General features: G+C 41.7%; 2 protein-coding genes across 5 annotated transcripts in view; one reads left to right on the top strand and one right to left on the bottom strand.

The window, feature by feature from the left end:
• The first annotated feature begins 99 nt into the window (after positions 1-99).
• LOC111472579 (probable serine/threonine-protein kinase At1g09600) lies at positions 100-6671 on the top strand. 4 transcript variants are annotated; one of them, XM_023118191.1, is made up of 9 exons: positions 100-249; positions 959-1461; positions 2465-2749; positions 2865-3182; positions 3297-3524; positions 4146-4246; positions 4323-4437; positions 5216-5449; positions 6098-6671. In XM_023118191.1, exons 2-9 carry the CDS (start codon positions 1015-1017, stop codon positions 6245-6247), a joined length of 1878 nt encoding a protein of 625 aa, XP_022973959.1. In that variant the 5' UTR covers positions 100-249; positions 959-1014; the 3' UTR covers positions 6248-6671. The 4 variants fall into 4 exon arrangements, with proteins under 4 accessions (XP_022973959.1, XP_022973960.1, XP_022973961.1 ...); XM_023118192.1 differs by having other exon boundaries at positions 100-271; XM_023118193.1 differs by lacking the exon at positions 100-249 and adding an exon at positions 344-362.
• Positions 6672-9463: 2792 nt separating this feature from the next.
• The window catches only part of LOC111472597 (putative methyltransferase At1g22800, mitochondrial), a 9649-nt gene continuing 5653 nt past the window's right edge, over positions 9464-13459 (bottom strand). The window contains 6 exon segments of the mRNA XM_023118217.1: positions 9464-9786; positions 11191-11280; positions 11485-11549; positions 12088-12175; positions 12462-12540; positions 12618-12682. Of these exon segments, the coding sequence (XP_022973985.1) occupies positions 9673-9786; positions 11191-11280; positions 11485-11549; positions 12088-12175; positions 12462-12540; positions 12618-12682 (501 nt within the window). The 3' untranslated portion in view covers positions 9464-9672.

The following is a 13459-nucleotide window of genomic DNA, read 5'->3' as shown; positions in this document are numbered from 1 at the left end:
AAAAAAAAAAAAAAAAAAAAAAAAAAAAAAAAAAAAAAAAAAAAAAAAAAAAAATAATAATAATAATAATAATAATTTTAAGTTGGAAGTTAAAACATGGATTTTAGAACTTCCCCCAAACAGTTGAAAGAATCGCCATTTGGCGGGGCGCAAGGAGCACGACAGTACTGCAATGCACGTCTTGTGGCATCGCCCACAGAGAGAAAAAAAATATGCTCTGTTCTTGTTCATCATCACTGTCAATGGAAGGATTGAACAATCTTTTTCTAATGTATTATTTCCAAATTCTACGCCTCTTCTTCTATTCAGATTCATTTTCTGGTTTGATCTTCCGAACAAAAACCTGTCAATCTCCAAAGATGGTTGGTTCTTCGCATTTCTAGGGCCTCATCACTACCCACTTCAACTCTCTCTCTCTCCCTTTTCCCATCCATATTCCGTTTCTTTATTCTCGATTCCGTTTTCCATTTCTCTCTGTTTGTTTCTCTTTCTATTTTCCATTTCTCTTCTTTCGTTAACGATGGCGATATTAATTCTTGTCTATTCATCTTTGTAATTCGTTTTTTTTTTCTGATTGAGGAAAAGGAATTCTGATCTAGGTTTTTAGTTTTCTCGTGTTATCTCTTGAATCGGTGGGTTTTTTTTTTTTTTTTTTTTTTTTTTTTTTTTNTTTTTTTTTTTTTTTTTTTTTTTTTTTTTTTTTTTTTTTTTTTTTTTTTTTTTTTTTTTTTTTTTTTTTTTTTTTTTTTTTTTTGTTGTTGTTGTTGTTGTTGTTGTTGTTGTTGTTTCTTGCGCATTTAGGGTTTGGTTTTTTCTTCCTATATGTTTTTCATTTGAATTTCCTGAAATATTCGTTGGGAGTTCATGATTTATGTTTGGTTGAATCTGCGAATTGTTGGAAATGATGGCAAATTGTTGTAAATGTGTTGACAGAGGGGAAACTTTGGGGTTTTCCCAGGAAAATGCAGGTTTATCAATGGTAGAAAACGGTGGTGAATAAACGTTTGAGGGAGTATGGGCTGCCTTTGCTCAAGAGATTCCTCAGAACCAGAGGATGGCAGTCAATTATCTGAAAAACATTTGGATGAATCTTCGGTTCAATTGGTTGCTCCTTCTCCCTTAAAAAGAGAGAATATGTTGCAAGAGATTCAGTTGTCAAGGCAGGAATCAAAAGCAAATGGGAGTTCTGTTCATAAAAGAAAGGGTAATGGAGGGTCTGTCCATCGAGCAAAGGAGGGTGATGAATCTGTGAATAAATCCATGAAGGCTGCAAAAGTAAATGATGATAATGCTTCAGGAGGTGGAAAACGGCCTGACATTTTTAGGTTAGCTAGCATGTCTAAAGCGGTTGAAGCTGAACATGTCATGGCTGGATGGCCTTCATGGTTAGCTTCTGTTGCTGGAGAAGCTATCAAAGGGTGGGTGCCTCGCCGGGTTGACTCCTTTGAAAAGTTGGATAAAGTTAGTTCCATTTATTATGTTCTCTTTTACTTAAATTCTTTAGAATCCTTTGACTCTAATGTTTCAATCTAATTAATGTTCTGAACAGCATGCATTTTTCCTTCAAATGAGTTTCTCCACGTTGGTCGAGTGCTTGTTCTTTTTATTCTCATTGATTGGAATGACCCAAGCCTACCTCTAGTAGATATTGTTCTCTTTGGCTTTCCCTTTCAGGCTTCTTCTCAAGGTTTTTAAAATGCATCGGCTAGGGAGAGATTTTCCACACCCTTTATAAAGAATGCTTCGTTCTCCTCCCCAATTGAGGTGGGATCTCACAATCCACACTCCTCAAGGCCTAGCTTCCTCGCTAGCACTCGTTCCCTTCTCCAATTGATGTGGGACCCTCTAATCCACCCCCTTCGGGGCCCAGTGTCATTGTTGGCACATCGTCTCCTTCGGGCCTTAGCCTCCTCGCTGGCATATTGCTCGGTGTCTAGCTCTAATACCATTTGTAACAGCCCAAACCCACCACTAGTAGATATTGTTCGCTTTGGGCTTTCCCTCAAAATTTTTAAAATGCGTCTGCTATGGAGAGGTTCCCACACCCTTATAAAAAATGATTCGTTCTCCTCCCGAATTGATGTGAGATATCACATTGATATTCCAATTCTCTTTCTTTCGTTGGGTAAATGTCTTGTACATATGTTACATAGCTAGATGCTTTTTTTCGTTAACATGTGACGTGGAGATTTGAGCCTATGACCTTTTTATTAAGGATATAATGTCTTTACCAGCCAAGTTATGCTTAGATTGACATGTTACAATAATGTTATTAGTCCCATGGAAAGAAGCAAGGGGGAACGGGCCATAGAGAGCTTATAGTAAACCCCATGACAGCCCCAGGGGTGGTGGGTATAGGTAGGAATTCCAAGTTAGAGGGTCCCACATCTGCTGTGCATGTCTCTCGATCTCATTTTGCATCAATATGTGCTGATAATCCCATTGTGTTCTTTCCTATATGCAGATTGGACAGGGAACTTACAGCAGTGTATATAAAGCCCGTGACCTTGAAACTGGTAAAATTGTGGCATTGAAAAAAGTGAGATTTGTAAATAAGGATCCCGAAAGTGTCCGTTTTATGGCTAGGGAAATCTATATTTTGCGCAAACTGGATCATCCAAATGTTATGAAGCTCGAGGCTCTAGTCGCTTCCAGAATGTCGAGCAACTTGTACCTTGTTTTTGAGTACATGGAGCATGACCTTGCTGGTCTTGTGGCAGCTCCTGGACATAAGTTTACGGAGGCTCAAGTATCTTCGCTGCTTCTCTTGAGCATTTCAAATTTTGACTTCAACTAGAACCATTTTGAAAATGAATGCTTATTCAAACTGAGCCATCTAAAGCAGTGTTATTTTGTGCTTGCAGATTAAATGTTACGTGCAACAATTGCTGCATGGACTTGAACACTGTCATAGTCGGGGAATTCTACACCGGGATATCAAAGCTTCAAATCTTCTCATTGACAATAATGGTGTGCTCAAGATTGCAGACTTTGGTCTTGCTACCTCTTTTCATCCTGATCGAAAGCAGCCATTGACAAGTCGGGTAGTGACGTTGTGGTACAGGGCACCTGAGCTTTTGCTCGGCGCTACTCAATATGGACCTGCCATAGATCTCTGGAGCTGTGGTTGTATCACTGCTGAACTATTTGCTGGAAAACCTATTATGCCAGGAAGAACAGAGGTTCGATCATCCACTCGTTAGCCTGTTCTATTTCTTGCAAACTTTTAAGAAAATGAGAAAAAACAATTACCTGTTCCATAAAAGTCACTTGGATGTTGTTGAATTGTTTATCAGGTGGAACAAATCCACAAGATTTTTAAGCTCTGTGGCTCACCATCTGAGGAATTCTGGCGGAGAACAAAGTTGCCACATGCAACCAGCTACAAACCACAACACCGTTATAAAAGCTGCCTCTCTGATACTTACAAAAGTTTCCCTTCTTCAGCTCTGGCTCTCATTAATAAGCTTCTTGCTATTGAACCAGAGCACAGAGGATCAGCTTCTTCAGCTCTTGGAAGTGAGGTATTTTCTATTGAGGATTGTTGGAGGAAGTCTCACGTTGACTAATTTAGGGAATGATCATGGATTTATAAGTAAGGAATACATCTCCATTGATACGAGGTCTTTTGGAGAAGCTCAAAGCAAAGTCACGAGAGCTTATGCTCAAAGTGGACAATATCATACCATTGTGGAGAGTCGTGATTCCTAACATGGTATCAGAGCCATGTAAAGTGACTCAAGTGTCGGACAAAGGGTGTACTTTGTTCGAGGTCCCTAGAAAAGGAGTCGAGCGTCGATTAAGGGGAGCCTGTTCGAGGGCTCCATAGGCCTCAGGGGAGGCTCTGTAGTGTACTTTGTTCGAGGGGAGGATTGTTGAGGATTGTTGGGAGAGAATCCCACGTTGGCTAATTTAGGGAATGATCATGGGTTTATTAGTAAGGAATATCTCTATTGGTATGAGATCTTTTGGGGAAGCCCAAAGCAAAGCAAAGCCAGGAGAGCTTATGTTCAAAGTGGACAATATCATACAATTGTAGAGAGTCGTGATTCTTAACATAAACTTTGCGTGGTTTTTTCGTTGAAATAAAAGTGCTTCTTGTTGATGTGTTCTTCTGTATGATATGTTGCTATCCGGTTTTGCAGTTTTTCAGAACAGAACCTCTCCCTTGTGACCCCTCAAGCTTACCAAAGTATGCTCCGAGCAAAGAATTTGATGCCAAGCTGCGGAATGAAGAAGAAAGGAAGTATGGTTTTAAGCTTGTTTCTTTTTTGTTATACTTAATAACCCGTCTTATATGCATACAATTCTCTTAATTTCAGGAGAAAAGCAGAAGCTGTGAAGGGATGGCATCCTGAATCAGTAAGAAGGGGCTCAAGAGACACCAAGGTAGTTCCTACTCCTGAATTCAGTGCTCAAGGAGATGTGACCATAAAGGTATATGTCAAGAATTGGAAACTATTTGTTCATTAGTTTGAGATGAAAATTGTGAAAAAATGCTATCACTTGGGTAGACTTGTGGATAACTATTTGTTTGTAATGGTCCAAGCCTTTCGCTAACCGATATTGTCCTCTTTGGGCTTTCCCTGTCGGGCTTCCCCTCGAAGTTTTTAAAACGCGTTTGCTAGGGAGAGGTTTCCACACCTTCATAAAGAATGCTTTTTAAAACGCGTATGCTAGGGAGAGGTTTCCATAACTTCATAAAGAATGCTTTTTTTCCCCTCTCCCACGGATGTGGAATCTCACAATTCACCCCATTTGGGCCCAGTATCCTTGCTGGCACTCATTCCCTTCTACAATTGATGTGGGACCCCCCAATCCCACTCTCCTTTGGGGCTCAGCCTCCTTGCTGGCACATCGCCCGATGTCTGGCTCTGATACCATTCGTAACGGCCCAAGCCCACTGCTAAACGATATTGTCCTCTTTGATCTTTCCCTTTTGGGCTTCCCCTCAAGGTTGTTAAAATGCGTTTGATAGGGAGACATTTCCACCCCTTATAACAAATGTTTTATTTCCCTCTCCAACCGATGTGAGATCTCACAATGAGGGGAAGCTTGAAAGTCCGAAAGGAAAAGCCCCAAAGTAGGCAATATCGGCTAGCGGTGGGCTTGGGTTGTTACATTGTTCATGTTATGTATTATGTAAAAACAATGCTTTTGAAAAAAAAACAATATTCACCTTAGAACATACCTTTCTCATTGACAAAAATTGCAGGTACACCCGCTCGCGAAAAAGATTAACAAATACACCTCCCAAGAGGACAGCGAGCCTCCGAGAGTTGCGCAGAGTAGGTACGGCCACTCGACATCTATGGTGCACCCAAGCATTGCAGGTTCATGGGCCAAGCCTACTGGAGCCGCAAGAAATTGTGTAGAGTTAAAGACACAGAAATCTCAGATGCATCAGCCAGTGGGAGATTTATCAACCTGTGCTCTCAAGAAGGAAGAGGTAGTGTCTTGACATGTTCCAGCTTCTTGGTACACATGATTAATAGAAAATCAATGACTTGATAGAACAAGTTTAACTAAATTGTTCTCAAAATCATTTAACGTAGAGGGAGTGCAATCCCTACCGTCTTAAGTCCACCGCTAGTAGATATTATCATCTTTGGATTTTCCCTTTTGAGCTTCCCCTCAAGGTTTTTAAAATGCGTTTGTTAGGGAGAAGTTTCCAGACCCTTATAAAAAATGTTTCGTTCTCCTCTTCAATCGATGTGGGATCTCACAGTTCATCCCTTTCGGGGCCCAGCGTCTTCGTTGGCACTCGTTTCCTTCTACAAACAATGTGGGACCCTCCAATCTACTCTTCTTCGGGGCTTAGCGTCCTTGCTGACGCACCACCTCGTGTCCACCCCCCTTTGAGGCATAGCCTCCTCGCTGGTACATCGCCTGGTGTTTGGCTCTGATACCATTTGTAACAGTTTAAGCCTCACTGCTGGTAGATATTGTCCTCTTTGAGTTTTCCCTTTCGAGTTTTCAAGGTTTTTAAAACGCTTCTACTAGGGAGAGGTTTCCACTCTCTTATAAAGAATGCTTCATTCTCTTCCCCAACCGATGAGGGATCTAGTGAATCTGACTATGAACATTTGATTTGTAGGGTTGTGTTCAAAAGAAGACCAGAATGCAATTCTCAGGACCGTTGGTGGCTACAGGGGGAACCATTGAAGACTTGTTGAAGGATCACGAGAGACAAATCCAGCAGGCTTTTCGAAAGGCACGTCTCGACAAAGAGAAGAACACGAGTTAGGTGATCAGCTTGGAACCGAAGCCGATAATTCTCGAGATCAAAGACTAACTTCGGTAACATGAAAGGTTTGAAGTTTCTCCTGCTCTCAAACTGAATGCTCTGCTGCAACTTTGTCTGCAAAGAACCATAAAAACCTTGACCAATATAATATTGATGCTAATGTTGTGTATATAAGGAACAATAAGGATTGAAAATTACATGTACCCCAGGGATTCTACAGCTCTTTAAAAACGAAAATTTTGCCCCAAAAGTAGAACAGAACAGCTTCTAATTGTTGACAAGGCCACAGGGACAGAGGAGTTGTGTAGTTGTTGCCAAAGTACATAGTGTTGGGAATTGGTTTGTTGTGTATAGAGGGAGTGAAGGGCTTCATGAGACAACATCTTTCAATTAATACCTAATTTTAAGTATCTCCTTTTCTTGATAAATTCTTGCAATTTGATTTAACAATCTTGTTGAAGAACGGTACGATTAGATCTAAATTATCAAAGAACCCCAAAAACGCATAAGAATCACAACGTTAGGAAAAGTTGAGGGCACCTTCCACGAATGAACCTAAAAGAATTCACAACTCAATCCAACTCTCTATTTTTAAACTAGATTGGGTCATGAGCCATGTTTTTAGTTAGTCGGAGTGTTTGTAATTAGCTGGATTGACCCTCTTAAATGATGAAAGTCCCACATCGGCTAATTTAGGGAATGATCATGGGTTTATAAGTGAGGAATACTAACTTCATTGGAATGAGGCCTTTTGGGAAGCCCAAAGCAAAGCCATGAGAGCTTATGCTCAAAGTGGACAATATCATACCATTGTGAAGAGTCGTGTTCGTCTAACATGGTATCAGAGCCTGCCCTAAACTTAGCCGTGCCAATAGATTGGCAAATCCTCGAATGTCGAACAAAGGACTCCAAAAAGAAAAAAGGAGTCAAGCCTCCTCGAAGGTACGAAGGCAGTAAAAAATGACTAAGACTCCAAAGGAGTCGAGCCTTTGGAGTCGAGCCTCGATTAAGGGGAGGCGTGCTTTGTTCGAGGGGAGGTGTTGGATGATGAAAGTCCCACATCGGCTAATTTAGGGAATGATCATGGGTTTATAAGTGAGGAATACTAACTCCATTGGTATGAGGCCTTTTGGGAAGCCCAAAGCAAAGCCATGAGAGCTTATGCTCAAAGTGGACAATATCATACCATTGTGGAGAGTCGTGTTCGTCTAACATGGTATCAGAGCCTGCCCTAAACTTAGCCGTGCCAATAGATTGGCAAATCCTCGAATGTCGAACAAAGGACTCCAAAAAGAAAAAAGGAGTCAAGCCTCCTCGAAGGTACGAAGGCAGTCAAAAATGACTAAGACTCCAAAGGAGTCGAGCCTCGATTAAGGGGAGGCGTGCTTTGTTCGAGGGGAGGTGTTGGATGATGAAAGTCCCACATCGGTTAATTTAGGGAATGGTCATGGGTTTATAATCTAAGAATACACTCTCCATTGGTATGAGGCCTTTTGGGAAGCCCAAAGCAAAGCCATGAGAGCTTATGCTCAAAGTGGACAATATCATACCATTGTGAAGAGTCGTGTTCGTCTAACATGGTATCAGAGCCTGCCCTAAACTTAGCCGTGCCAATAGATTGGCAAATCCTCGAATGTCGAACAAAGGACTCCAAAAAGAAAAAAGGAGTCAAGCCTCCTCGAAGGTACGAAGGCAGTAAAAAATGACTAAGACTCCAAAGGAGTCGAGCCTTTGGAGTCGAGCCTCGATTAAGGGGAGGCGTGCTTTGTTCGAGGGGAGGTGTTGGATGATGAAAGTCCCACATCGGGCCCAAAGCAAAGCCATGAGAGCTTATGCTCAAAGTGGACAATATCATACTATTGTGAAGAGTCGTGTTCGTCTAACATGGTATCAGAGCCTGCCCTAAACTTAGCCGTGCCAATAGATTGGCAAATCCTCGAATGTCGAACAAAGGACTCCAAAAAGAAAAAAGAAGTCAAGCCTCCTCGAAGGTACGAAGGCAGTAAAAAATGACTAAGATTCCAAAGGAGTCGAGCCTCGATTAAGGGGAGGCGCGCTTTGTTCGAGGGGAGGTGTTGGATGATGAAAGTCCCACATCGGAGCCTCGATTAAGGGGAGGCGCGCTTTGTTCGAGGGGAGGTGTTGGATGATGAAAGTCCCACATCGGCTAATTTAGGGAATGATCATGGGTTTATAAGTGAGGAATACTAACTCCATTAGAATGAGCCCTTTTGGGAAGCCCAAAGCAAAGCCATGAGAGCTTATGCTCAAACAATATCATACCATTATGGAGAGTCGTGTTCGTCTAACATGGTATCAGAGTCTGCCCTAAACTTAGCTGTGCCAATAGATTGGCAAATCCTCGAATGTTGAACAAAGGACTCTAAAAAGAAAAAAGGAGTCAAGCCTCCTCGAAGGTACGAAGGCAGTCAAAAATGACTAAGACTCCAAAGGAGTCGAGCCTCGATTAAGGGGAGGCGTGCTTTGTTCGAGGGGAGGTGTTGGATGATGAAAGTCCCACATCGGCTAATTTAGGGAATGATCATGGGTTTATAAGTGAGGAATACTAACTCCATTAGAATGAGGCCTTTTGGGAAGCCCAAAGCAAAGCCATGAGAGCATATGCTCAAAGTGGACAATATCATACCATTGTGGAGAGTCGTGTTCGTCTAACATGGTATCAGAGCCTGCCCTAAACTTAGCCGTGCCAATAGATTGGCAAATCCTCGAATGTCGAACAAAGGACTCCAAAAAGAAAAAAGGAGTCAAGCCTCCTCGAAGGTACGAAGGCAGTCAAAAATGACTAAGACTCCAAAGGAGTCGAGCCTTTGGAGTCGAGCCTCGATTAAGGGGAGGCGTGCTTTGTTCGAGGGGAGGTGTTGGATGATGAAAGTCCCACATCGGCTAATTTAGGAAATGATCATGGGTTTATAAGTGAGGAATACTAACTCCATTGGAATGAGGCATTTTGGGAAGTCCAAAGCAAAGCCATGAGAGCTTATGCTCAAAGTGTAACTCCATTGGAATGAGGCATTTTGGGAAGTCCAAAGCAAAGCCATGAGAGCTTATGCTCAAAGTGGACAATATCATACCATTGTGGAGAGTCGTGTTTGTCTAACAGACCCAACAAAAAAAAAAATTCCAACCCATGAATAGAATTGAATCTTCGATTTTCCAAAAATTCAACCAAATTCAAAAAAAAAAAATTCCAACCCATGAATAGAATTGAATCTTCGATTTTCCAAAAATTCAACCAAATTCAATTTTTGTCCTTCAAGACCATCAATATAAATATAAATATAATTCAGCCGTAGAGACTAATTTTCTTTAGATGGGAGGTTCAAATCTCTAGACTCCGCTCCATGTTTTATTGTACTCGAACAAACAAAGGACGCTAAATAAGAGCCGAAATAGAGAGACAAACATCAATGTTCGTTTCCAAATTGTTTTTTGATGTCGCTGAAGGAGATGGTTGCAGATCCCCTTCTTTTTGCCTTCTGTTGAGAAGAATGTTCCTTCCATCCTGTCATATAGATCACCTGTAATTGCAGGCAGAAGAATTTTTCAATCATCATTTAACAAATCAACCGAACTAATCGAGTCGATTCGAGTTCCAGATATTCCTGGTCACTTTGTGTTCATAGAATATAAAACAAAAAAGAGTCGTCTCAAGTTTGATAAATTTGATATGATCTTCGTCAGTTTCGATTCGGTTCAATTAGTTTTGGACTAGCAATCAGCTTCAAATTTTAGAAGGTTGGGTTTTTACTAGTAGTTCAGTTGGGTAACGGTTTAGGCTTAACGTCAAACAGAACTAACATGCTGACAACCTAGGTAAAGCATAAAGTATAATGGCTTAACCCCACCGCTAGCAGATATTGTCCTCTTTGGGCTAACTATCAGAGCTAGACACTGGGCAGTGTGCCAACAAGGAGGCTGAGCCCCGAGAGGGGTAGACATGAGGCAGTGTGTCAGCAAGGATGCTGGCCCTGAAGGGAGGTGGATTGTGGGGTTGCACATCGATTGGAGAAGGGAACGTGTAACGACCCAGGCCCACCGTTAGCAGATATTATCCTCTTTGGGCTTTCCCTTTCGGGCTTCCCTTCAAAGCTTTAAAACGCGTCTGCTAGGGGAAGGTTTCCACACCCTTTTAAAGGGTGATTTGTTCTCCTCCCCAACCAATGTGGGACATCACAATCCACCCCCCTTCAGGGCCAGAATTGTGGGGTTGCACATCGATTGGAGAAGGGAACGTGTAACGACCCAGGCCCACCGTTAGCAGATATTATCCTCCTTGGGCTTTCCCTTTCGGGCTTCCCTTCAAAGCTTTAAAATGAGTCTGCTAGGGGAAAGTTTCCACACCCTTTTAAAGGGTGATTTGTTCTCCTCCCCAACCAATGTGGGACATCACAATCCACCCCCCTTCGGGGCTCAGCGAGGACGCTGGCACTCGTTCCTTTTTCCAATCGATGTGGGGCTGCCTCCAAATCCACCCCCTTTTGGGGTCCAGCGTCCTTACTGGCACAACGCCTCGTGTCTACCCCCCTTCGAGGAACCGCGAGAAGGCTGACACATCGTCCGGTGTCTGGCTCTGATACCAATTGTAACGACCCAGGCCCACTGCTAGTAGATATTGTCCTCTTTGGGCTTTCCCTTTCGGGCTTCTCCTCGAGGCTTTAAAAACCATCTACTAGGGAAAGGTTTCCACATCCTTATAAAGAGTGATTTGCTCTCAAGGGGGTGGATTGTGAGATCCCAGCATTCTTTATAAAGGTGTGAAAACCTCTCCCTAGTAGAAGAGTTTTAAAAACTTTGAGGGGAAGCCCGAGATGGAAAGCCCAAAGAGGACAATATCTACTAGCGGTGGGCTTGGGCCGTTACACATAGCCAATGAACAAGAACAAACTCAAATTATTTACAAAGGTGCACTCTACTAAGCTGACCTGGAAAGTTGCAGGAATGGTTCCATCTTCTGCAGCAAACATGGAATCGTAAATGGCTGCTGTTGCAAGGGCTGTTTCTCTCTTCAGGATCTGAGCTCCATTATTTAAACATCAATGATATAAAGATCAAAAACATAAACTTCAATGGAACGAGTATGCCAATTACCGCTGTTATGCTCAAGTAGTCTCGATGATCAATGATTCTTAGTTTATGAATACAAGATGATATCAAAAAGTGAAAACATGAAGTCAATATGATACTCATTTTCTTATAGAGCAAGGAGGAAATCTTACAGGATTCCTTTGTAGAAGAGCATTTGTTTCGCCCATTGCACGCAAGTGTTCCACCAACTCCAGTGCTTAATATAAGGCAAACGAACCAAAAAAAAAAAAAAAGAAAAAGAAAAAAGAACACATTAAACATAAGATAAGTACACCGAAGTGCAATATTTTTATTTCGATTGTAAATTTTCGATCGTCTAATTTTTGTTAACTCACTTTCACGAGCAAAAATTAGAACGGGACAACTGAAGGCTTAATAGATCACTTCTACACAAGACACTGCTATAACTGAAGAATCGAAAAACTCTGCGTCGAACTTCAGCCCCTGAGAGTTGGTCACAAGGCAACAGCCTCAGATGCCCCACACCATTACGGCTGGAGGGGTCTTGCCCATTAGCCTACTTTGCCAAGAGGTAGGGCAAGAGTGCAACGACCTAGCCCAAACCCAGTTAGATGAAGCTACAAGGCGTATGAAGGGAGCGAGGACCCTGATTTGAGTGGACCCTGATTGGAGTGGACCCTGATTGAAGATCACTCCAAAAGATCAACCTAACCTATCCCACCTTACGAGAAATTTAATGACTAAACAATATATAATGAGATAAGCATGCTCACCACTTGGATAGCGAACGACATACTCATCAACGTCAACACCAGGCAAGGTAAAACCAGCTCTTGTCAAAAGATTGCCTGCATCTCTCACCTAAATAAGTAAACCGACACGTGCTTCGTTCAGTCAAATACAATATGTACGTCGGAATCGACTGTTTCTCTTTCAGAATCTATCCACCATAATTAGATATAGAAATAGATGACTCTGAATTCAATTCAGAGCAACAGAAGTAACTGAGTGAAAATTATACGAAGAAAGGTTCAACAATGGTAAAAATTATAGGCAAGAAATACTATTGATAGGATCATTTGAGAAAAGAAGGGTGTTTTGAGTTTTTTACAACAGTAAAAAGCAGGAAAGTTTGCAGTAAACATACTTGTGCCAATGGTGATACTCGTGGACTGATGCCTCCTTCACGCTCCATGTGTGCAAGAGTACATGCTATTCTCAGTTCCCTGGTTGCAAGTAAATAAATCATGCAGGGATTTTAACCAATGAACTAAAAATTCAAACCAGAAGAAACACGACAAACCGTAAGGTTTCCCCTCCAAAGATAGCTGCTAAAAATAGCCCATCTGGTTTCAGTGCCAATCTACTCTGTCAAGAAAAAAATCCAGAAAAGGTCATTAAAAATCCTAGCTCCTAGACATGATATGACAGAACAAGATACCATTCAGTTACAAGCATGCAATATAATGACAGAACAAGATACCATTCCATAGGTCATACACCCCCATATTGACCCAACGTAAAATAGTAAAGGCCTATCTAGGATGAAAGCATGTAAAAGGAGTTTGAGACGGGCATGCGACCATGAACAACACGTCCCAGATAAGCAAGACTGGGACATCTGTCATGCAGCTATAGACAACACGCCTTAGACAAACATGACCGTGACATCCTCCCCCAAGTTTACAATATAATGACAGAACAAGATACCATTCCATAGGTCATACACCCCTATATTGACCCAACATGAAATGGTAAACATCTATCTAGGATGAAAGCATGTAAAAGGGGTTTGAGACAGGTATGCAACCATGGACAACAAGTCCTAGAGAAGCAAGACTGGGACAACTATCATGTAGCCATAGGCAACATGTCTTGGATAAGCATGACCGTGACATCTTCCCCCAAGTTTGCAATATAGTTGCAATTGCTATCCAACAATCATGCTTCATGCTAAAGAACTCTCTCTAGTATAAAGGTTGAAATCAAGATTTCACTTTTCTTTCGTAACACTCACCACAAGTTTCAATTATTACACTACACTTAAAAAACAAACGAAACTAATTTTTATGAAACTGTAAACGTAAACTCAACAAGGTTATCAATTAGCAGACTCTGCTGTCTAATTTTTTTTTTTTTGGGGGG

The sequence above is a fragment of the Cucurbita maxima genome, unplaced genomic scaffold, assembly GCF_002738345.1.
Source record: "Cucurbita maxima cultivar Rimu unplaced genomic scaffold, Cmax_1.0 Cma_Scf00079, whole genome shotgun sequence".
In the NCBI taxonomy this organism is placed as follows: Eukaryota; Viridiplantae; Streptophyta; class Magnoliopsida; order Cucurbitales; family Cucurbitaceae; genus Cucurbita; species Cucurbita maxima.
The sequence above is the reverse complement of the archived record's forward strand: the minus strand, read 5'-3'. Positions and strand labels throughout refer to the sequence as shown.